This window comes from Mus caroli, chromosome 3 (assembly GCF_900094665.2).
Source record: "Mus caroli chromosome 3, CAROLI_EIJ_v1.1, whole genome shotgun sequence".
Classification (NCBI taxonomy): domain Eukaryota; kingdom Metazoa; phylum Chordata; class Mammalia; order Rodentia; family Muridae; genus Mus; species Mus caroli.
In genome coordinates this window covers 81719899-81744837 of record NC_034572.1, presented here as the reverse complement: position 1 = coordinate 81744837, position 24939 = coordinate 81719899, and the positions used below count along the sequence as shown (strand labels likewise).

Sequence of the window (24939 nt, the reverse complement as noted above, 5' to 3'; positions counted from 1 at the left end):
TAAGAAATCTAGGGCAAGGGAGATGGTATACAAAATGCTTGCTATGTATGCACGAGAAACTGTGTTTGACACACAGAATTCATGTAAAGGTATGGCAATACATGCTTGCACTCATAACTAGAAAGGCAGAAACAGAAACAGGTAAGTTCCTGGGGTTTTCTGGCCAGTCAGCCTCACCTAAGTGCTAAGTCCCTGGGTACTTGTCTCAATAAACCAAGTGATGGCTCCCAGTGAAAGAAACCTGAGGCTGATCTCTGGCTTTCACATGTATGTGCATACATGAGCACTCCCACAGATGCAAACAAGCTACCCCCTCTCCTACCATAAAGAAATCTAAATAAGGCAAGGTAACAATGTAGCATACACCTTTAAACCCAGTACTCCAGATGTTGGGCAGGAGGGTCTCTGAGTTTGAGACCAGCTGACTCTACATAGCAAGTTTCAGTTGAGCCAGGGCTACATAGTGAAGATAGGAAGAAAAACTACCAACAAGGTGAGGGAAATCAGTATAGTGGCCATGCTATCTGTACTCTCAGAATCCGTGAGCCGAGATACAATGTTTGTTGAGAATTTGAGGCTAACCTGAATCCAAGTTTGAGACCCTGTCTGAAAAATAAACAGCAACAAAACAAAACCCTATCACAACAATAACAACAAAAAAGGTATTTTTGGTTCCAACAAAGATGGGGCAGGCACATGATTATTCATGTTAGCACCACTAAAAGCTGAAACAGTTATAAAGTAGACTATAAAAGCTATAAAACATAGCTACAAAATGGTACCAAAAGTTTCCCAGATATTCTATTTGCCTCTCATAAAAAAACTTAAAGACTTAAGTGGTTTTATTAATGTAAGGGCTAAAACAAATGTTTGTCTCATGAACATTTACATCACTGTAAATGTCTTTAGCCAGTGCAAAAAAAAGATTAAAAAAGACCAACTCTTAAGAAATGAAGAGCGGAGCTGGAGAGATGGCTCAGCAGTTAAGAGCACTGACTGCTCTTCTGAAGGTCACTGAGTTCAATTCCCAGCAACCACATGGTGGCTTACAACCACCGTAACAAGATCTGGCGCCCTCTTCTGGNGTGTCTGAAGACAGCTACAGTGTACTTACATATAATCAATAAATCTTAAAAGAAAAGAAAAGAAACAAGGAGCAAAAAGAAAAAAGAAGATTCGCTACAGAATAGCTTACAACTGCCTGTAACTCCAGCTCTAGAAGATCCAACACATATATACATAATAAAAATAATAAAGTTGGATGGAAAGACTGCTCAATTGGTTAAGTTGTTCCATGTAAGTACGAGGAACAGAGTTCTCAGCACCTAAGTAAAACAACATCAACAACACACCTTTTTTACTTCCAGTACTGGGGAGAGTAGTAAACCCTAAGGCTTGCTGGCCAAAGTCTCTAGCCGAATCAGCAAAGACCACGTCCAGTGAGAGATCCTACTGTCTTAAAAACTAAGGAGAGTGCAATTAAGACACCCGACATTGACCACTGGTTTCTGTACATGTGTACTTAAGAATGTATGTCTGTACATGCACACATAAGAATGTAGTCCTACACATATATCCACACATAAATACATATATAAAACTGTAATTAGAAGTGTGGAATTTAGCCGGGCGTGGTGGCGCATGCCTTTAATCCCAGCACTCGGGAGGCAGAGGCAGGTGGATTTCTGAGTTTGAGGCCAGCCTGGTCTACATAGTGAGTTCCAGGACAGCCAGGATTATCCAGAGAAACCCTGTCTCAAAAAGAAAAAAAAAAAAAAAAAGTCTGGAATTTTGGTTTCTTTAAAAAGCACAGAAATATTGTGTTTTTGTTTTAATCCAGATGTGGGGTATGGGGCTGCTTAGCAGCAGCTGACTATGATTTGCCTCGTGCTCTAACAGAGGCATGGTTTTGCCAGCTGCAGAGAGTTTCTGCAATTGTGTGACGTTTGGAATTCTGGGAACATTTCAGAAAGTATATAAATTTCAGAGCTCCAAGAGGCAGAATTTGTGGTTGGTGGTTGTTCAAGGGTGTTGATTGCAGTTTTTTAGTAATTGTGCTCAATGAAGAAACAAGAAGAAAGAAGTTAGATTCAGATCTTTCTACACAAAACAAAGACAACAAAATAAAACAGCAATGCAGACAATGTGGTTCTATGTAAAGGAAAGGAATACAGGTAAAAGAAAAGAAGAGTCAGAAACAGACCCAAACAGCTCGGGCTGATTACTTTCCTTTTTAACTTGTAAAATAACGCTCTTTGCTCTAGGAGATGGTCCGAGTTTGGTCCTCTGGTCAGTAGCTCCCTGCAATTGCACCTCATGGAGAGTCAACAACCTCTCTGGCCTCCACAGGAACTCATGTACAATGCATACCCAGAGGCTGGTTACATAGACTAAATAGTTCCCAAGAAATACATTTAGCCAGTAAATATATGAAAAAAGGTTAATATCAAAGCATGAAAAACAAACTGTCAAGCAAATAGAAAACAATACCAGCCAGGCATTCTTATATTAGAGAAAGCAAATTACAAACCAAAACTACCAGAAGAGATTAAAAGAGACATTACAATTTGATAAAAGGAACAATTAATTAAAAAATTCAAGTAATAAATATGGGAGCCCCCTAAGATCATAAAACAAACACAGAAGAAAACATAAAAGACCACCCAGGTCCTGACACAGTAATAGTATGGGACTTCAGTACTGTGTTCTCATGTTTAAGTTTTCTAAACTAAAACCAAGTAAAGGACCATCTGCACTAAGCATACTAAACATCAGTGGTTCTCAACGCTCCCAATGCTGTGCAGCCCTTTAATACCATTCTTTCTAGTGTGCTGACCCCAAACCGTAACAATAATCTGTTGTAGCTTCAGTACTTCTGCTACCAGTAAGAATCATAGTGTAAATACCTGAGGTGCAACCCCAGAGGGGTCGAGGTCCACAGGTGGAGAACTACTGGGGTTTTCAGATAGAGAATATACCACCCAACAGATAGGGAAGACACGGTTTTCTCAGCTGTACATGGAGCCTCTTCCCAAACCAAACACATAATCGTCAACAAGCAATCCCTCATGTATACGAGACCATGTGATAAAACAGGAACCAACAGTAAGACCAACCACAGAAACCATGAAAATATTTGAAGACCAAACAACACATTTGGATGAATAAATAACAGGTCAAGAAATCAGACGAAATTAAAAATTTCCTAGAGACAAATTGTAATAAAACACAAATTAACAGAACTTCATGCAGTCAAAGCAGTTCTGAAAAGAAAGAGCATAGCAATGAAGTGCTCATATTTAAAAATCTGAGGGAGCTGGTGAGATGGCTCAGTGGTTAAGAGTGCTGACTGCTCTTCCGAAGGTCCTGAGTTCAAATCCCAGCAACCACATGGTGGCTCACAACCGTCCGTAATGAAATCTAATGCCCTCTTCTGGAGTGTCTGAAGACAGCTACAGTGTACTTACATATAATAAATAAATAAAATCTTAAAAAAAAAAATCTGAGAGGGGTTGGAGACATGGGTTAGAACATAAGAACACCAGCAGTTCTTGCAGAAGATCCAGGTTCAAATGCCCGCACCCATGGCAGATTCCAATCATTTGTAACTCTAGTCTGAGGGACTCTGACACCATCACTCTCTGGCCTCTATAGGTACCAGGCATACACATGATATGCATGTGTGTGTACATATATACAGACGAAACACCCATACAAAATAAAGTATTTTTTGAGATATCAAACAACTTGATGATGTAATTCAAGGGGCTTTAAAAAACAAGTAGTGAATCCTAAACAGAGTAGACAGTGAAAAATAATACAGGTAAGAGAAGAAATTAATGATAAAGATTAAAAATCAGCAAAGGAGTTGGTTTATTGGAAGATTGAGATTAACAAATTCTTAGCTAATATGAGAGACAGTGAGAGAGAGAGAGAACACATAAATTAACAAAAGAATGTCATTACAAAGGCTCCAATAAAATAAAGAATGTTATTAGAGATTACTAAGAAAATTTATGATCTGGCCAGGCACAGTGGCATATGCCTTTAATCCCAGTAGTTGGGAGAGAGGTAAGCCAATCTCTGTGAGTTCAAGGCTAGCACTGTCTACAGAGTGAGTTAAAGGACAGCAAGGGCTACATATTAAGACACTGCTAAATAAATAAATAAATAAATCTTATAACGTAAAAAGCTAGGTAACTGAAAAGAAACAAAAGAATTTCTAAATGCATTTCCATCACATTTAAGTACAGATAAGTAATTTAAAGACACTCATTACAAGTAATGACATAGAACTAGAACCACAAGTCTCCCTCCAACTGAAGAAAAGCCCAAGACACTACACACCATGTTTATTGCTGCTCTTTCCAATGCTGGCCGATAACAAATAAATGGATAAGGAAAAACTGTTACATATATAAAATGGTATGTTACTAAGCATTAAAGAAAAGTGTAATTACAGTATGATTTAAAAATTGCATGTTATTAAAATGTACAATATTAAGATAATGTTCTTCCGCATATGAGAATCATAAAGTATATGTTCATATGTATACGAAGGTACATGTGCTACAGTATAACATATTGAGAGGAGAAAAATGGTGAATACTTGGAGGAAAAAAGGTTGAATGGAGGTCATGGAGAACTGAGTTATGAAAGAAGATATAAACTAAACTTTTGTAGTTTCAGTGTTTTGGGGGAGGGGTGATGGTTGATAAGTACATAAAAATATACTTGACAGCAAAAGTGGAAAAATCCACGGAGTAGTGGTGGTGCACGCCTTTAATCCTAGAACTTGGGAAACAGAGGCAGATGGATCTCTGTGAACTCAAAGCCAGTCTGATCTACAAAGTCAGTTCTAGGACAGCCAGGGTTACCACTTCTCCATCCCTCTCCAAAAAAAAAAAAAAAAAAAAAAAAAAAAAAAAAAAAAAAAAAAAGTGTAAAACTTAGCTACTCTAGTAAACAGAAGGCTCACTGAAGCACACAGACTTTGGCTCTGTTACTTTTGATACATGATCTGCAAGATTTTTAAACAAAAGTCTTAGTTACTTAAAAGAATTGCTTTAAAGTTAAAGCAATTTTGTACTCCTCCTCTTCCATATTCTGTATCTCCCTCCTGTCCGTCCTTCCTTCCTCTTTCCATGTGAGGATCAGACAACCATGCAAGCTTCCAAAGGAGGGAAGCAATCCACCAGCTCTGATGCCTGTGAGCCGCGATGACCACCAGTCTAGCACAACCATGAGGGTACAAGCTTGGCACACTTATCTTGGTGGTAACCAACAGCTCTCTTATGAGACCCTGTAAGATCTAGGAAATCATGTCTGGCACTGGATGAGTATTAGCCAACTATCCAGGGCTAATTAAGTAAGGTTCTTGGAGGAAATCCTACAACTGCTGCTTTATTAAACCAGCCGAATCCCTATCTACACTTTAACTACTTACCCTATACCTGTAACGTTTTTCAAAACATATATTCAATAATGGTTCTTAAACACTTTAACCTCCTTTGAGGCCCACCAAAGGTAGAGGGGGAAAAAAGGTATGGGGAAAGTGGACCTGTTTAGAAAGGTTCTTTGGAACAACTCCTGCCTGTTGTCTAGAAATCGGCAGTTCAGCTAAGCAGGTATCAGCAGCAGAAACAGAAGAGGCAAGAAACCGCAGCACACCACCAAAAGTTGTTTGTTTGTTTGTTTTTCTTTTCTTAAAGATTTATACATTTTCTGTATATGAGTACACTGTAGCTGTCTTCAGACACACCAGAAGAGGGCATCAGATCCCATTACAGATGGCTGTGAGCCACTATGTGGTTGCTGGGAATCAAACTCAGTACCTCTGGAAGAACAGTCGGTGCTCTTAATCACTGAGCCATCTCTCCAGCCCACCACCAGAAGTTTTATAGTGTGTTTCTATCTATGGAGTCCTCCCAACAAAAGGAGCTCAATTACACAGTGTAAGGCAGATCAAAACGTGTGTTGTTAACAAAGAATCCTTCATCACATGTCCTTTTATATGCTTGCTTTAGCAGAACATCCTTTTTCCCTATGTCTGCTTCGTTCAAAGTCTGTCTTAGCTTCTCATCTTTGTCCACTTCAGGAAAACATTTCTTCATGTGTTTGTCCCAGCAAAACACCATCCAACACAACCGACTTTACAAAGAACTCTTAAGTTTCTACTTCATATCCCCACATAAGTGTAACTCTCACCTGCCACCAAGGAAAGTTCTCTTTGCAACCAAACCATTACAGAAACCCACAACTGATCAAAGTAAAGAGTTACGGAGCCCAATCATGAAGGATCTACAATACAGGTGCTACATGGAATGCTTGGAATCGTTCGGCTTATTTCACTTGTATTTCATCTTTTTAAAAGTTTATCTAGAGCCAGTGTCTTAGTTAGGGATTCATTGATGTGAAGAGACACCATGACCATAGCAACTTCTATAACGGACATTTCATTGAGGCTGGCTTACAGTACAGTGGGTCAGTCCATTATTATTATGGCAGAAAACATGGTAGTATCTAGGCAGGCATGGTGCTGGAGGAGCTGGGTTAGGAGGAGGGTCTCATTGCCCATATCTACAGTGACACACTTCCTCCACACACTATTAGACCACACCTCCTAATAGTGCCATTCCCTGGGCCAAGCATATTGAAAGCACTACAGCAAGATGGCTCAGGAGGTAAAGCACCAGCTATGCAAGCCTGACACCTAAGTCTGATGTCCAGAAAGGGAAGTGACAGCGCAGAGTTGTCCTAGGACCTGGGACTACTCTGACAGGATAAGCCCATGTGCACAACATACAACAGAAGTAGTCTTTAAAAAAGTCTTAGTGTTTAAGGCCAAATAGTAAGTCATTAGATGTAAAACTGCCACTTGTCTACAGATAAACTTTGCTGTTTGCCTTTGTCTAATGTTAAAATGCATTATAAATACTGGTATTTAAGGCTACACTATTTCTTTGAGTAGACACCTAGGGTATCTCCATATACTTCATAAATTCTCCTTTATTTTTCCATCCCTTATCCTTACTATGAATTATAATGGCTATAGAGTACTAGTACTTCTTTGTGAGTTTATTATTTATACTGAGTGTATATTTTTATATACTCTCTGAGAAAATGTCTATACAGTTTCTTGGTCAATTCCCCGTGTTTTTTTTTTTTTTTCCTTATTGAGTTTCAGAAATCCTTTATAGTTATTGACCAAATAGTTTATCTCAAATGTTTTGGAAGGTATGTTCACTGCCATGTTGATTTTGTTGTTCGCTCGCTCATTCATTCATTCATTCATTCATTCATTCATTCATTCATATGAAACAGGGTGTCACTCATTCATTCATTCATTCATTCATTCATTCATTCATTCATATGAAACAGGGTATCACTCTATACTCCAAGGTGGCCTGGAATACATAGCAATACACTTGCCGCAGCCTCTTAAAGTCTGGGATTATAAGAATAGCCTACCATCCAAGCTACACTTTTCTATTTTTATAAAATATCATTGGGACTTTGATGGATAGTTCCCCAAATCTATATAGAACATTAGAAAGTTATGACATCTGAATAGTATTTAGCTTTCCAACCACCAACAAAGTTTGACTTGTGTAACTGCTGAGCCATCTCTCTAGCTCCTCTTCCTTTTTCGTGTGTGTGTGTGTGTGTGTGTGTGTGTGTGTGTGGTGTATGTGTACATGCATGAGAATGGGAGTGTGTGCATGCAGATCAGGGGTTCAGAGGGAGACAGGAAGAATCATGCTCAATTGCTTTTCACTCTATGTCTGCGATTACATTTCATTCTCCTGCCTAAAAAAAACTAAATGTTTTGGGGCTGGAGAGATGGCTCAGCAGTTAAGAGCACTGACTGCTCTTCCGAAGGTCCTGAGTTCAAATCCCAGCAACCACATGGTGGCTCACAACCATCTATAATGAGATCTGATGCCCTCTTCTGGGGTGTCTGAAGATAGCTACAGTGTACTTAAATATAATAATAAATCTTTAGGCCGGATTGAGCAGGGCTGGAGCAAGTGGATCGGGGCAGACCGAAGTGAGCAGAGGTCCTGAATTCAAATTCCCAGCAACCACATGATGGCTCACAACCATCAGTATAGTTATAGTTTACTCATATATATTTTAAATAAATAAATAAATCCTAAAACAAAGCAAATGTTTTCTGATATCATGTGATATATATGAATTCTTCATAGTAGTACTATTTCAAGTGTTGCTCATGGAACATATACATCAAATTTGCTTGGCGTTTGCTAGCCGTGACCATGTCTGAATGGGGGTGTAACTCAGGAGAAGGGTAGGTACTTGGCATGTGTGAAGACCCATCATCTAAAACTAAAAAGAAATGCAAAAATAAAAGAAAACCTGAAACAACCCCAGCAAAAAACAAAAGCAATAAAAAGAAAGGAAAAGAGATGCTAGAGGCTAAGGCAGAAAGGATGGTGAATTCAAGGCCTGTCAATACTATGAAAGCAAGGTCAAAGTCAAATCAAACAATGCAGTGAGACCCTGCCTATGAAGACAAACAAATAACAACAGAATCAAAGACAAATACCTGTATCTGGAATGCCATTAAATTAGCTGTGAGGTCCAGGACAGGTTTTTTTCCCCCACCCATCCCCCACTCCGCTTGCTTTGGCCCCGCTTGCTCCAGCCCTAGGATGGATATTTTAAGTAACCTTGTTGGTCTTTGACTTGGCCCTAACACTATGGATTGGATTGTTATCTTTTCTTTGTCATGTAGAGCCAAACTGATTCCAGTCCTGCTCTGACATCCAATTGTAAGTAATATAGTGACTCTGCTCTGTGAGGACATCAAGGTCTGAGAACTGTTTTATTCTGGAGTGAAGGGGGCCTGGGGATTGAACATAGGGTCTGTAGCATGAAACTTAAGAGCTCTATCATTGAAATACATCCCTTCTAAGTTTTGTTGTTGTCGTTTGCTTGCTTGCTTTTTGTTTTCTCAAACCACACTGGTCTTGAACTTGCTACACATCCAAGGATGATCTCACATTGTGGATCTTCCTGCACAGCCCTTCTTAGAGCTGGAATTTACAAGTGTACACCATCATGCCAGTTTTATGTGGTGCTAGAGATCAAACCCATGTTAGGCAAACCCTCCTTCAGCTGAGCTACAGGACCAGAGTGTGGATGTCTCCCCCATGTACTACAGGCTAACTCTGAACTTATTATACAGGTGAGGCTAATCTCAAACTTTTGAGCATAGCCATGTCTTGTTTCTTAGGCTGTATTTTTTGGCTTTATGATGCAGTCTTGCTTTGTAACTCTGCCTGAACTCTCATTACAACTTGCAATAATTCTCATACTCGGTTGTAAAAATGGCTCAGCAGTTTAGAGTTCAAACAGCTCTTTAGAAGATCTGAATTCAGTTCTCAGTAACATGTCAAGCAACTCACAACTGATTCTAAGTTCAGCCGAAGGCATCCGACACTCTCTTCTGGCCTCTGTGGGTACCTATATTCAAATGTACATAGCGACACAGGTAATTAAAACAACAACAACAACACCCCAAAGATCCTCCTGTCTACATCATAAGTGTGAGATTACATCCATAGACCACCTGTTATCTCTCTTTATATATTCTGGATACCAGTAAATTATGAACAGCGTGTCTTGTAAATACACCCTACCATAATGGAGTTATGTTTTACTTGTCAGGATGTTTTTTGGTATATAGAAATCCAAACTTACAATCCAGAATAACAATGTTTACTCTTATGGTTGCTGCTTTTGAGATTTCATAAAACAAAAACACTTAGGGGCTGGAAACATGGCTCATTGGGGGAAGAGCACTTGCTGCTCTTCCAGATGACAAAGGTTCAAATTCCCAGCAATAGAATCCATATGGTAGCTTACAACTATCTGTAACTCTAAGTCCAAGTAATCTGATACCTTCTTAGGGCTACTATGTTCAACACACACATGATGGAAAATACACACACACACACACACACACACACACACAAACACTACTGCCCTTTCATGTTACCTTTAAATCTCTTGGAAAATAAAACAGACTTTATAAATATCAGACAATTTTTCAGGAGCTGGAGAAACAGCTCAGAAGTTAAAAGGTCTGGCTATTTTTCTAAAGGTCCCAGATTTGATGATTCCTGTAACTCACAGGGCAGTTTATAACTGTTTTTAACTCCAGCCCCATGAGATCTGACATTTTCTGGCCTCCATGAGTATCAGGCATATATGTGGTACACACAGATACATTCAGACAAAACATCCATATACATTAAAAGAAAACAACAACAACAACAACAAAAACCCCAACAACCATGAGTTAAATTTGGGGATGGAGAGATGGCTCAGTGATTAAGAGCACTTGTTCTCAGAGAGGAACCAATTTCTTGCAGACAAATGGTGGTTTAACCCGCTTTAATTCCATTTCTAGGGGAACTTGTCTGACCTCCAAGGATACCAAGTCTGCATGTAGTGGCACATACATATGGGCAGGCAAAGCATTCACATATGAAATTCATACATCTAATTTAAAATTTTTAAAGGAAAAAAATTGTACATCCAGAAATTGTCAATCCAGACATTGTGGTACATTCCCTTTAATCCCAGCAGAGGTAGCCAGATCTCTGTAAATTGTAGGTCACATTGATCTACATATCAGGTTCCAGACCAGATTGGGATATGTAGTGAGATCCTGTCACAAAAACAAATACCAAAACCAAAAACTTACCCCAACCACAACCTCCCACCCTCCCAACAAACAAACCAAACACAAAACAAGAACAACACAAAAATAAAAACCAAGACAACCAAACAAAAATAAACTATGAGACTAGGGATATGGTTCAGTGAGGAAAGGTAGCTGCTGCCAAGCTGCCTTGAGTTCAGTTCCTAGAACCCACACGATGGAAGGCGAGAACCAACTCTTTTTTTCCTTTCACAGGTGTTGTTTTGATATTTTATGAAATAATGACCTTCCTGGACATAAAAAGAAACATCCAGAAACTAAAGAGAAGCTCAGTGGTTAAGAGCACTGGCTGCTTCTAGAGAGCCTAGGTGGAAGTCTCAGCACTCATGCATGAATGGGACTCTAGTTCCAGGGGATCTGATACATTCTTTTGGCCTCTGTGAACACCAGCATACAAACGCTGCACAGCCATACATGTAGGCAAATACTCATACATATAAAATTCATTAATTTACTAATTATTTTAGAACTTTTAATCCCAAACTGGGGTTTCTACCCCAACTTTGAGCGGATAAAAGACATATACAAGCCGGGCGGTGGTGGCGCACACCTTTAGTTCCAGCACTTGGGAGGCAGAGAGAGACAGATTTCTGAGTTCGAGGCCAGCCTGGTCTACAAAGTGAGTTCCAGGACAGCCAGGGCTACACAGAGAAACCCTGTTTTGAAAAACGAAAAAAAAAAAAAGACACATACAACCTTTATATTTACAAAAAGCCTTACATGAGAGCTGGGCAGATATCTACCCTTTATGCTATTAAAGTCTCTTTTTTATCAATAACCCTGAGTTATTATTTACTATGCTTCATCTGGGCTGCTCTTAATTTCAGAGCCATGTTTTCACAACTCCTAACCATGGCAACTTTTTCTTCCTTCTTATCTCCTCCCTCCCCATGGTTTTCCCCAGCCCACCCAACCTGGGAACCCTAAAACCAGATTATGTACTAGATGTTGGCATCTTTATATACCAATCGGAAATAATTTGGGGGCAACCAGGTCTAGGGGTTAGCATTACACTACACAGTCAAAGACCAAACCTCAACAACTAACCAATTTATTAATCTTGAGACAAGGGTCTCTCTGTAGTCCTAACTTCCCTGGTACTGGCTATATCTACCAGCCTGGCTTAAACTCAGAGATCCTCTTGTTTCTACCTCCTGAGTGCTGAGATGAAAAGCCTATGCCATAATAAGTGACTAAAGAAAAATTTTCAAAAATGTTAAGAGAAAACTTGCAGGGCAGCTAAGCCCCACATTTCTACAGCTGCCTGGAGGAAGGAGATGGAGAAGAGGAAGAAAGCAAGCCAGGCCTTTTTGAGTTATGCCCAATTCATGCCAAAAGCAAGGCAGAGTCAGAGGAGTGGACTGTACCAGAGAAAACATACTTTAGGTTCTGGCATTATACAAAAGAAAATGAGTGGAAAAGTCAGGACTCAGAAAAGGAAACAGACCCAAGAGTCTTTACAGAGGCTCTGTAGCAACTCCCTTTGAGCACACCATATTCAGTGAAATAAACCAGCCACAAATAGACATTTACTATATGATTTCAGTAATAAGCAGGACTTAAGAGTAGCCAAAAATCACAAAACAGAAAGCAGGATGTTAGGTTTTAGGGGGTGAGGAGGCAAAAGGGAGTATATGGAGTTATGAGATCCTGTCTCAGCAATATCCAAACTGTAGAGCAGAAAGCAAAATAACACAACCCCACCCCACCCCCAGCCCCCACAGTGAGTGTGAGAATGGAGGAGGGGAGGACAGGAAAGAAGGGATGGAGGAACTGATCAATGGATTGAAGCTGGGTATAGTGGCACATACTCACATCTTAGGCTGACATTTCTGAGAGCAAAGCTAGTTTACATTCTAGGCCAGTCAGGCTACAAAGAAAATGCCTCAAAAAATTTTATTTTCTTTTTTTTCTTTGGCTGTGTATCACAACAGACTTTTAAATTCATTTCCTAAAGGAGTTTTGTATTTTGAATCTTTAAGCTCTTTTACTGTGTGTGTGTGTGTGTATGTACATATGTATGTATGTATGTACGTATGTATGTATGTACGCATGTTTGCTTTTTTGGCCACCTTTATTGATATGTGGCTTACGATACACTGTCAGTACAGCTTAGATTATCCTTCCAACTCCAGATCATTCCCCTTCAGCTTGGAGTCACTGGCGTGCCCAAGTACCTCACCCAAACCATCTTCCCATCGTAAAAATCAGGTTTTAAGATTTGGCTACATAAATAAATTACAGTTCAGAGACTAGGTCACCAGGAAAGATGCTTGCTGCCAAGCCCAATGGGCCGAGTTTGATGCTGGGACCCACAAGCTGGCAGAGGCCCCATGAGTTGTCCTTGGGGTTACCCCACACCCGACATAGCATGCATGCGCTCACACAAGAAAAATAAGTCATAAAATAAAGAAGTTAACTACTGTTATTCAGATCATAATATTTTAAGAAAGATATTACCTTTTATTGTTTTCTTGCTCTTCTTCCTCTGGTACTGTCTTCTGCTTTTTCCTAGTCTGTTCTTCTAACAGCCAATTTTTCCTCTTCAACCCCTTCTTATGTTCTGAATTAAGGTTCACACTCTGAACCACAGCCTCGATCACATCAGTAACTGTGTCTGGACTTAGGTGCAGGGACATGTCTTCGCCTTCATTCAATTCTGGGTTGACAAATTGGGCAGCCTGGAAGGCTTGCATTGACACCACTGCTTGGAGGGGGCATTTCCGAGGTCGACCTGGTCTGCGTTTCACAAAATTGTTTCCTGTCCTGGCCTGCCTTTGAAGTTTTTTGGCTTTTAAAATTTTATTAACATGGTCCAGGTTTTTCTTGGTGGCCAAGATTTTGTCATAATTGCACATTTTCCGAGCTTGGCGTTGCATAGCTTCAACTACACTTCTCTTGATATGATGGGGGGAACACCTACTTGCTAACTTTTCAGAAAGAAGTGGGATATTATTACAAGAGTCATTCGGGACTGCAGGCACTAGAAGGCTGTCTGATTTACCTAAGGCTCGCTCCTTGCTGTAGCTATGGCCTGGACTGGAAGAAGGTGGTGCAGACACAGCTGTAATGGAAGCATCACCGTTTTTCTCCATGGACTCTTGCTCATCGTGTTGTACTATCTGCTGCAACAGACTGTCTACAGAATCATCCATTGAAGCAACCAATCTGGGACTTCTGGAAGGAACTCCATTCACTAAAAGAGACAACACAGCACACACAGATAAAAATTTGATCACTTCGTAATCTAAATTACTTTGTCTCTTTATGTTTGCTTCTCAGCCTTTTGAGACAAGGTTGTGCTTTGAAGCCTCTGCCAGCTCAGAATTCACTATGCAAATCAGACTGGCCTTGAACTAACTAATGACTAATCTGCCTTGCCTCTGCCATGCTAGGATTAATATGTAAAAAAACCCCAGCTTTTAACTTTATTAATTAAATCTTTATTTTGACTTATATATGTGTGTATTGCATGTTCATACAGTTGCCCATGGAGCCAGAAGAGGGAGTCAGGGCTGCTAAAGCTGATGAGCAGCAGAGCTCTAACCACCAACCCACCTTCCAGTCCGTATTTACTTTGTTAAGATGGATTTTCTGGAGCTCAAGATGGCCTTAAGTCTACCATATTTGAAGACACTCTATTAGTGGATCATTTTAAATTCCTAATCCTCATGTCAATGTCCCCACATGCTGCAATTACAAGTGTGTACCATGCCTTTCTATACTGACAAAAGATAAATATTAAGGGCTAGACAGAGACTGGATAAAGATCCAAACTTGTCTTTCTTTCTGAGCACTGAAGATGAAATTCAGAGGCTTGCCCATTTGAAGCAAGTTGTTTACCACTCAGCTAAATCCTGAGCAAGATGGGTTCTTCCCCTTCCTTCTCTAGTGCTTTTAAACAAGGTGTTGTACTGCTTCCAGGCTGACCTGGAATTCACTATAAAGGTTATCCTCCTCCCTTAGCTGCCTAGGTCCTAGAATTAAGTCATATACCATACCTGTGGCTTTTGTTTGTCTATATGTTCATGTGAATCCAAACTTAACATTTGTGTGGGGAGGGGAAGGAGGAAGGATGCTAATCTTGGGGTTTCTCATGAGATAGCCATCTTATTATTTTTAATTGAAACCAAACACATATCCTTTTTAAAAACATTAAATGAGGTGAACCACTAAGTCATTTCTCTAGCTCCAAGACAAAGAACTTTTCTAGGGATCGAGATTTTAAAAGTTGGACTGACTACATTTCACATCCTGAGAGTGTATGAACAAGGGTTAGAAGTTATAGCTTAAAAGTGGATATGTTTGGGTGTCAAGTTGACAAGGGGTGGTGTTCTGATGGGGTTCTGAGCATGCCTGTAGGAGATTATCTTTTTAAAAGAACTTTTGTTTAATTTTGTTTTTTTGTTTTTAAAAGGAGTCAGATCCCCTCTAGAACTGGAGTTACAGATAGTTGTTAACTGACAGGTGGGAGCTGAGAATTGAACCCAGGTCCTCTGGAAGAACCCAGATCTATTAACCCAGGGGCCAACTCTCCAGCTTTGATTTTTTGTTTTTTAGATTTATTTTATTATTATATCTTAATACACACTCTTGCTGTCATCAGACACACCAGAAGAGGGTGTCAGATCTCATTATGGGTGGTTGTGAGCCACCATGTGGTTGCTGGAATTTGAACTCAGGACCTTCAGAAGAGCAGTCAGTGCTCTTAACTGCTGAGCCATCTCTCCAGCCCTTGTTTAATTTTGTATGCATGATGTGCACGTATACATGGAACTGTGCATGCATGGAGATCACAGGATGACTTTCTGTCGTCAGCACTTCCTCCACTTTGATGTGGACGTGGAGGCTGAGCTCAGGTTGTCAGGCTCAAGCAGCATCTGCTCACCTGCGGGGCCATCTCTTCAGCCCAAACTTGGTTTAATAACTACAGCTATAATAAAGGGCTAACAAATTTATCCCCTGTATTAGTTAGGGTTCTCTAGAGAAAGAGAACTAACTGATTTAATGAGGGGGGATAACACATACATGTATATTTTAAATAGATTAGCCGGGTGGTGGTGGTGGCACATGCCTTTAATCCCAGCACTCAGGAAGCAGAGGCAGGAAAATCTCTGTGAGTATGAGGCCAATCTGGGACAGCCAAGGCTATGCAGAGAAATCCTATCTGGAAAAAAATTAAACAAATTGAACAGAAAATTATGGGGTATAAAATTTAACTTAGTGTGGATGAAGTATTTGTGCAATAGCTCATGTATGGAGAGGCCAGGGTGCCTCGTTATCATGTGGGGGGGGTCTTATAAGCCTTTAGGCTTAGTAGCATGTGCTTTTAGTGAACTATCTCATCCTTCCCTATTTTCCTTGCTTATATCCAAATCTTCTTCTTTTCTCTTAAAATGAAACAGAGTCTTATTATTTAACCCAGGTGGCCCCACTCCTGAACATTCACTTGTCTCCTCCTCCTGAGTGCTGGGATCCAAGGCCAGCTTGTTTTCTTCTTATTATGCTCTGTCAACCACCTTTGCTTGCACTTTTTATTTTCTCCTCTCCCTCCTCTTCCTTTGGCTAACATATGCTTTTCTCCTGTCTGTCTGTCTTTCTCTCTCCGCTTCCTATAATTCAGCTCCCTGTTTTTAGGGTCTCATGTAGCCCAGGCTGGCTTTGAACTCCTGCATCTATCTACCTTCCATCTGACAGAGCTACAGGCATGCAGTAGCACACTGTAGCTCTTTTTTTTAGGGGGGGGGGTAAGGGGGGTATCAATGCCAGGCTAGCCCAGACTAGCTAAGAAATAGTAGTTATCTGCCTGCTTTATCCTCTCTAGTGGTAGGACTATCAGCCTTAACCAATAACAAAAAGAAAATGTTTCTTTTTTAAACTGGTGAAGAAAATGTTATTCTTTTACTTATTTGTCCCCAGTTACATAGGCTTAAGCTTAAGGTCCTAAATGGTCATGGCATGTATCAGCCTCTAGAGAAGCAGAGAACAGAGGTAAGTAGCATTGAAATTTCAGGTATGAATCACATCCATGACCCACTAAAATAATGTTACTTCCCTCCCTCCCTCCCTCCCTCCCTCCTACGAATATATTAAAGGCTGGTTCCAAATTAAAAGTGTCTCTAGACCCTAGTGCTGGGATTATACGCATATGTCATAATACTATGCAAAGTACTGGACCTCTCTATGTACTCCAGGCTGGTCTTAAACTCAAAGTGCTCCTTTTACCCTAGCCTCATGCATGGCTCAGAAGTCTTGGCTGGGTGGTAGTGGAGCACACCTTGGAGTAGTCCCAGCACTCAAGAGGCAGAGGGAGGCGGATCTCTGTGAGTTAAAGGCCATCCTGGTCTACAGTACAAGTTCTAGGACAGCCAGGACTGCACAGAGAAATTCTGTCTTGGGGAGGGTAAAGGAAATCTTCGTCTATCCCAAGGTCAAGATTTTTTTAGTTTTATGGTTTTAAAATTTTCATAGAGACCTATATCAAGTTAAACTTTCCATGGAATACAGTCCTCTCTTCATAAAGCCAGGTAGCTGATATCTGAGTTAAGAAGACTTGTCTTCATGTTTGTGAGGAACATGCTGAAAGGACAGGAGTGCTAGCTCACACTGCAATCTTCCTACTTCTGAGGTTGAGACAGGACTTCTTTAATTTCTATCCCAGGCTGAGCTACACAATGATTCTAGGCCATCCTCAACTATACAATAAAACCTTGGGTCTTAAAACAAACAGCTGAACAACCCGTCCATAACACCAACAACACTCTAACCAGAAATGAATCAAAAAGCAATGTATAGGGTAATCCAGATAGCTCAGTGGGTAAAGGAACTTGCTACCAGGTCTCATGACCTGAGTTTCATCCCTGGAACCCACAACGTGAAAAGGTATTACTGACTTATAAATCGTCCTTTGACCTCTGTCCTGTGCCCTTGCCACGCAAATAATAAATAAATAAATAAATAAATAAATAAATAAATAAATAAATAAATAAGTAAGTAAATAAAGGACCTGTTTGTGCCTCACTTAGGATAGGTACAGAGGATAAATATTCCTTTTCTGCTTTTCCATATTACTTGGTTAATTGACCTTCTGAGGACAGGTGGTCCAGACTGACTTGTTAGGGAGCTGTTCAGGCCCAGGAGCTGACTGTCTATTCTTTCACTAATATCAACTGTCTTTTTGTGGGTATGCATGCTGTATGTACATGTTTGTGTAGGTAGTATATGCACAATACATGCAGGTACATGTATATAGTTACATGTTTGAAGAGGCCAGGGCACAATGTTGGGTGTCTTTTTCCATCTTCCCTTTTTTTTTGAAACAGGGTCTGGCACTGAACCTAGAATTCATCAATCTGAATACACTAGTCTGTCTCCACACCTTTAGCACTGGAGTCCAAGACATGTTTGCTTTATGTGGCCTTTGCATGGGTGCTGAGGCACCAACTCAGGGCTTTGTGCTGTGCGCAGGCACATTACTCCCTGAGCCATCTCCCCAGGCTATGGTTTACATTAAGCCATACATACGTCTTCAAATTTTGTTTCTAAAAGAATGAAACTACTCTAGTATTTTACGTCTGATATATACGTCTTCTGCTTTGTGTGTCACTGGTGATTTAACGTAGGTTCTTATGCAACATGACATGTATGAGCACGTGTAAGCACAGACACAGGGTAACATGTAAAAACACAGCAATGTAACTAAATAGATGTGCCACTGTGAAATCCTTATCACTCTACATTTTAAAAATACAATGAAATACATCTTAGAATCAGCCTGTCATTCAAAGCCATTTAACACTGCACATATAGGTTGGTTTGGAAAATCACGTTTTAAACAATGAAATTTCAGACAGGGTCTTGCAAAGCTGGCCCCAAACTCGTGGCAGTATTTCTTGCCTCACTCTCTCCAGTGCTGGGATTACCAGCTCACTTTGTACTTTTTAATTAAGTACTTAATGGGACATTTATCTTCAACTATGTAATGGGTGACCTTAAACTCCTAATTCTACTTCTACCTCCCAACTGCTCAGATTATAGGCAAGTAACAATGTAGCTAACAATAAAAATTTATTAAAGGGCTCAAGCCATATATTACAGAATACACTCTTTTACATCATGTCAAGTAAAAAAAATGTGTATGCATGTTAAGTCTGAGTATGTGCACAGATGCAGAGCTCTACAGAGGCCGATGGTCAGCTCCCCATGGTCAGGTCCTCTGCAGAAAGAGTACATGCTCTTAACTGCTAAGCCACTGCTTCAGTGCCCTCACATTTCTTTTTTGAAAGTAAAACTATTGAATATTTTCAATATACATTATCAGTGATACTGAGATGACAGGGCCACTTTAGTTTGCTTTACAATCTGTAAATTTGTTAATCTCAAATCCCAGATAGGAAACTATTGTGAAAATCTGGTAAAACAATAATAGCACTCACCTGTTGAAGAAGTACTCTCAGATGAAGACCTTTTACGAGTAGGGCTACAATTTGTGCTTTCTGATGATCGCTGGGAAGGTTTATCGGAAGCTGACTGGGAACCTGGGAAGAAAGAAAAAGAACTCATAGGACCACTCCCAACTACGTAAGTGTGAAAGCATGCTGTGTCACAACAGTGACCTTCAGCTGCTGTCACTGCCCTTCCCTGGAATACGAGATGGGTCAGCTCACAATAAAAAGAAGCAGAGGATAAACCATGCTTGATGTTGCTAACAGAATTTCCAAAATATCATAAAATTTGTATATCAGCAGAGAGAAAACTAGTTCTAAAGGTAAAATAAAAATAGTGATTTAGTTTTATGTACCATCACTATGAAAAATTAAAGTATTTGCTAATGAAAATCAAGTCTAACCTGTTATTTTTTATTAAAATGAACAATATAAATCAACAAACAAAATATAATACAACTAACTGAGAAATAACTGATGTGGGAAAGTCATATCCAACTTAGGCATCTCATTTAATGAATTCAGATAAAAAGGTAGGTGGTTGGGTCTCAAGTCCATTTTATACAATTCGCAAATTAATTTTTACATTCTGTTCTCTTCTATAGAAAATTCAAGAAGAACTGGTTATTAGCATATTTGTGGAATACATCTTTAATGGTACACACTTAAAGTTACCTCATAAAAACATTCAATTTCCCTTCAAAAAGTCTTTTAATTTTAGCAAAAACTCCAAATTTATGCAGCATAATTTAGTACATCTCTTGCTCAGGAGAAAATGATGTTCAGAAATTATTATTTTCCTGCAAAAAAAGTTATTTGTTTTTAGTACTTCTTCCCTAATAACCTAAAAAGACAGCTGTTGAAAATACATATTGATTTTTTATTTGCCAAAGATTTAGAAACATTCACTTTTTAAAAATGTATGTAAAATAAGCTTCAACATATAACTGGAGGCACAGAAGACAGGAAAGCAAAGGCTTGAAGAGGAGAGCATTCAGACTCGTCTCCAGGATCGGACTCTCTAGTGAAGACAGGATTTAATCTCTGAACAACAGCACAGCACCAGAAGAAACGACTGGAGCTAAGTTTCTATGATTTCCCTTTTTCTAGGAGAAAGTGCAGATTATGAACTTTGTTTGTTTTTGTTTTAAAGAGTTTCTTAAGTCACACCACTGCAGTCATTCTCTTAGTAGGCTACTGGCAGTACTGACTAGGTTAAGATGTCTAACTTGCCATTCAAGAGGAGATGTCAGATACTGGGGAAAATGATGTTGTAAACAGTGCACCTTACTTCTAAAATACAGTGATGGCTGATGTAAGATCTACTCAAGAATAAAGATTGTTTAGTCTTGAATTTCAAAGAGATACAAAAGGGATTTGAAAACTAGCAGTACAGTAAATCCCCATGGAGTGTGGCTCAGATAAAGAGTTCTCTACAGAGCTAAACAGTATGCTATAATAAAACACTGAAGAAGGGTCAAGGCATCAATGAAAAAAGAATTAACACAGAACGCTTCATATACGGACCAGATAGATACATTTTTCCTACCCAGACATGCAGACAAGACAGAAAACAACAGTGGCCGAGAAGCTGAGACATCATTGAGCTCTATCACCATTCCTGATGACTAAGCAAACAGTGTAGATTAAGTGCCAGGGAATAAATGGGGTTGGTTTAAGAGGGCTCTTAATGAAGTCTTCTCTCAGTTATAAACTACAGCTATTGGGTGTATTTTCCAAGCCTGGTGTCTGGATTGATACTATGGAGGTGGGAGGAAGGAGGTGTAAAGAAGAGCTCACTAGTCTGCCCTCTGGGAACTGATTGAAGGTTATACATGTCACCATGCACTACATCTCAGATGACATTTGTGCTTTCTGTTCTTGGGTTCTAACTTCAGTTTCTAGGCTATCTGTTAACTTTCCCCAAATTTCTTGGTCATCTTCAAGACACTCTTCAACTATACCTTTGATCATCAGGGTATCCTGAGAATCACCCTGCCTGGCCTCACCCACCTCAGGGTAAAAGAGGGAACAGGCACTTTCTTCAAAGCTCCTTCTTTTGGTGGCATCTGGAGCTGCTGAAGAGGCAGTGGGAGGTGGAATGGGGGTCAGATCCCCGGAGATCGTTATTGGCAGCACTGTACAGCAATTCCTGAGAAACTGAAACAATTGAGAGAGAGATGGCTTAGCTCACTTAGCTTCTGAGCCATTTTTCATTTTCTGAAAGTAATGGACGCCAGCAGCCTACTATTAGGATTTAACAGAAGAATGGAGTAAAAAATTCAGGAAGGCTTTCATTTTTCACTTTTAAAAGTATGCTCGAATCACTTTTCATAGAGTAGAGCTGTTAACAATAGTGCAATTTAGAGAATAAAATTGTATTGTATCCCTGAGATATGATCAAAAGCAGTGCTAATAGAAACAGTAAGAGGAACAGTGAAAAAACAGTGTTCAATGATGTAAAGTAAAAAGATTTAAGACTGGAAAGCAATGTTGCAACTTATAAGCAAGAAGTAGCAACCTGTTAAAGATGTACAGAGTATTTTAAAATTGGCTTAAGTCATGTGAAATCCATAAAAATCCATACTGCCTTAAGTTTCATTATGCAGCTGGGTAATTAGGGAAGAATAAGAGAATATTCAGAGAGAACTCATATGTCTATTCTAGCAGAAACCCCATTTTATCTGTGTTTCCAAATATAAGACAAAATGAAGTACAGAGTAGAGCACAGGACATTGTTAACTATATGGAGTATGGAGAAAAGCAATGTAGGTTTGATTCTTCGTTTTTTAGCAAATTAAGAATCAGGATGAAGGCAAATAAACATACCTAAGTCTGGCTTATTAAAGTTACTCTAAATCACAGGGCTGTGTTGCATTCCAAAATGGAATACTGTAATACTAATATTACCTTACAAAATCTACTGTGGCTTATAAATGTTACTGAATACTACATATGAAGAGGGTCCTAATATTGGTCATGGGCTATCTCTTTCTTGGGGAGAGAATGTCAATGACTGAGCCCAGGGTCTTGTGCACCACTACACTACAATCAACATTACTGTGAAATAACTTTTAGATGATAAATAAATATGTAACTGACACATTTAAGCCAACATTCACTATTAAAAATTGAAAAACAGACACTTATGGCCAACTAGGGAGCTGAAACCAACTTGTAGTTATTAAACATTCACTTTAAACATACCAAGTGAATACAATTAAAGATGTCCTCCTAAACAAGTATACCCAGGGCAGGCGAGGCCTTGCAAGACAGCTAGAAAGGCATCTGAAATTAGCCTTCCAATCTCACCTTAGCTTCTCTAGGGATGGGGGGATGATCTAAACCACAGCAATAACACCAGATACACCAACAGAGGAACTGGAATCAGGTGTCTGGGTTTCTGTTCTGTTCTTTGACAAAGGACAAAGCAATTTTCTGTTTTCCCTACTTATTTTTTTAGTTCTTCTAATTCATAGTCATTTTCTAAGGGGAGTAACTACTTTGTTGCTGTACCTAGCTTGGAAGAAATATTACCTGTTTCATTTATGGTAAAGTAAGATTTGCCAGCTAAGATGTGCAAAGATTCCATTCCTCACAGAATAATGTGTTGCTATGGATTTAAGTTCAGGAGAATCTGATACTGCCACACACACACACACACACACACACACACACACAGAGAGAGAGAGAGAGAGAGAGAGAGAGAAAGGAGAGACAGAGAGACAGACAACAACAAAAAAAGTAGAGATCAGAATTTTCCGTAATTTCCCATCTCTATTTAAAACAAACACATAATGAGATACCTTAGGAAATAAGGAATATAGATGGGAAATTTTCAGTTCATTGAATTTTTGGTTAAAAACATTACTGGGTTTTAGCAACAGCCCACAGCCTAGAAATTTAGAAACTACATACACATGAGTAAAGCAATAATTACACAGAGACAAAGAAGATGTGCTTAAATACACTGGACTTTTAATACTAAAGGTATGGTAATTCTTGGGAGTCAATTCTTTGTTTTGTTTTTTATTTTGTTTCTCGAAACAGAATTTCTCTATGTTACAGCCTTACTGGTCCTGAAAACTTGCTCTGTAGATCAGGTGGGCCTTGAACTTAGAGATGGACCTGCATAGCTGGGAGCCGATTCTCAATATTTGCTGGTAATAAGGCATTTGTGTAACGAATGAAAAGTACTACCAAGGAGGGAAACTCAAGTTATCACAAACTAGGATAATACATACAAGGATATAAGAACTAAAAATATGTGTAGAAGCCTTTTTAATTATAGGCTTTCTGAATTTCATTTGTCCATTATATGATAACTTATAAGACAAGGCTTTGAAAAAATATTTGTTATCAATTTAAACAAAAGGGAAAGCTGGTATAGATTGTACATACAAAGATGGGGTAAAATGCCAGAAAATTGAAAAGGGAAAAAAAGAACTCCCTGGATTAGGTATAATAATCCAATCTTACAGGCTGGAGAGATGGCTCAGTGGTTAAGAGCACTGACTACTCTTCCAGAGGTCCTGAGTTCAATTCCTAGCAACCACATGGTGGCTCACAACCATCTGTAATGGGATCCAATGTCCTCTTCTGGTGCATCTGAAGAGAGCAGCTGTGTACTCAATACATAAAATATATAAATCTTTAAAAAAAAAATGTTCTGGAAATGAGTTACTCATGACTGGCATACAGGCTGATAAAATGTCTTTAAAAATCTAATCTTATACAATCCACAGAAATAAGTGAAGACTAAAAAGCTGTTCTAAGGTTGATTTATTACTTATGAAAATATTGATCACATCTACTATAAAAATGAATACTATCTTCAGATATCTGGGTGTAAGCAAAGAGTCAAACTGTTGAAGTTATTACAAGCAATAGAGAAAACTGCCATTGGTGCTAAGTGTCTCTGTATGTAGAAAGGTAGAAAAATCACAAAGAAAACATGAACACACAGTCCAATGAGTTGACTCTAAACAAATTCGAAGTACTTACTGAGCAAGACTGATCCCTGAAGCCACACCAGAGAGAACTGACTCTCAGAAGTTTTTGGCTTATCTTCACATACATATTAGGGCATACACCGGGCCCCCTACCCCCATTTTTTTTTTTAAAGACAGGGTTTTTCTATGTAGCCCTGGATGTCCTGGAACTTGCTTTGTAGATCCACCTGTTGCCCACTGCCTTCCAAGTACTGGATTTATTTATTTTTTAAAGATTTATTTATTTATTTATTTATTTATTTATTTATTTATTATATGTAAGTACACTGTAGCTGTCTTTAGACATACCAGAAGAGGGCATCAGATCTCGTTAGGGATGGTTGTGAGCCACCATGTGGTTGCTGGGATTTGAACTCAGGATCTTTGGAAGAGCAGTCAGTGTTCTTAATCGCTGAGCCATCTCTCCAGCCCGCATGTACTGGGATTAAAGGTGAGCACCACCATTCCCAAATGTAAACAAAGATATATGCATATGTATGTGGACACACACAAAGACACACATTCTCACTCAGACATGAATAAAAATATAAAAATAATTGTAAAAAATAGCTATGCACGGTGGCGCAAAACTTTAATTCTAGCATATGATAGTCAGAGATAGGTAGATTGGCCAAAAAGCAAGGATATAGTTAAGATTCTCCTCTCAGAAAATAAACATAAAACACTATAAAACAAAGATCCAACCTAACTACTTCACTGAGGCCCTAACAATTCCACACTAAAATATCAA

At 39.3% G+C, this 24939-nt stretch overlaps 1 protein-coding gene across 9 annotated transcripts in view; it reads right to left on the bottom strand.

The window, feature by feature from the left end:
- The window catches only part of Ash1l (ASH1 like histone lysine methyltransferase), a 130898-nt gene that overhangs the window by 60887 nt on the left and 45072 nt on the right, over window positions 1-24939 (bottom strand). For all 9 annotated transcript variants that reach the window (XM_029475227.1, XM_029475230.1, XM_029475229.1 and 6 more), the window contains 2 exons: window positions 19189-19290; window positions 13214-13949 (listed from right to left, as the gene is read on the bottom strand). In XM_029475227.1, the coding sequence (XP_029331087.1) occupies window positions 13214-13949; window positions 19189-19290 (838 nt within the window). The remainder of the gene's footprint in view (window positions 1-13213; window positions 13950-19188; window positions 19291-24939) is intronic.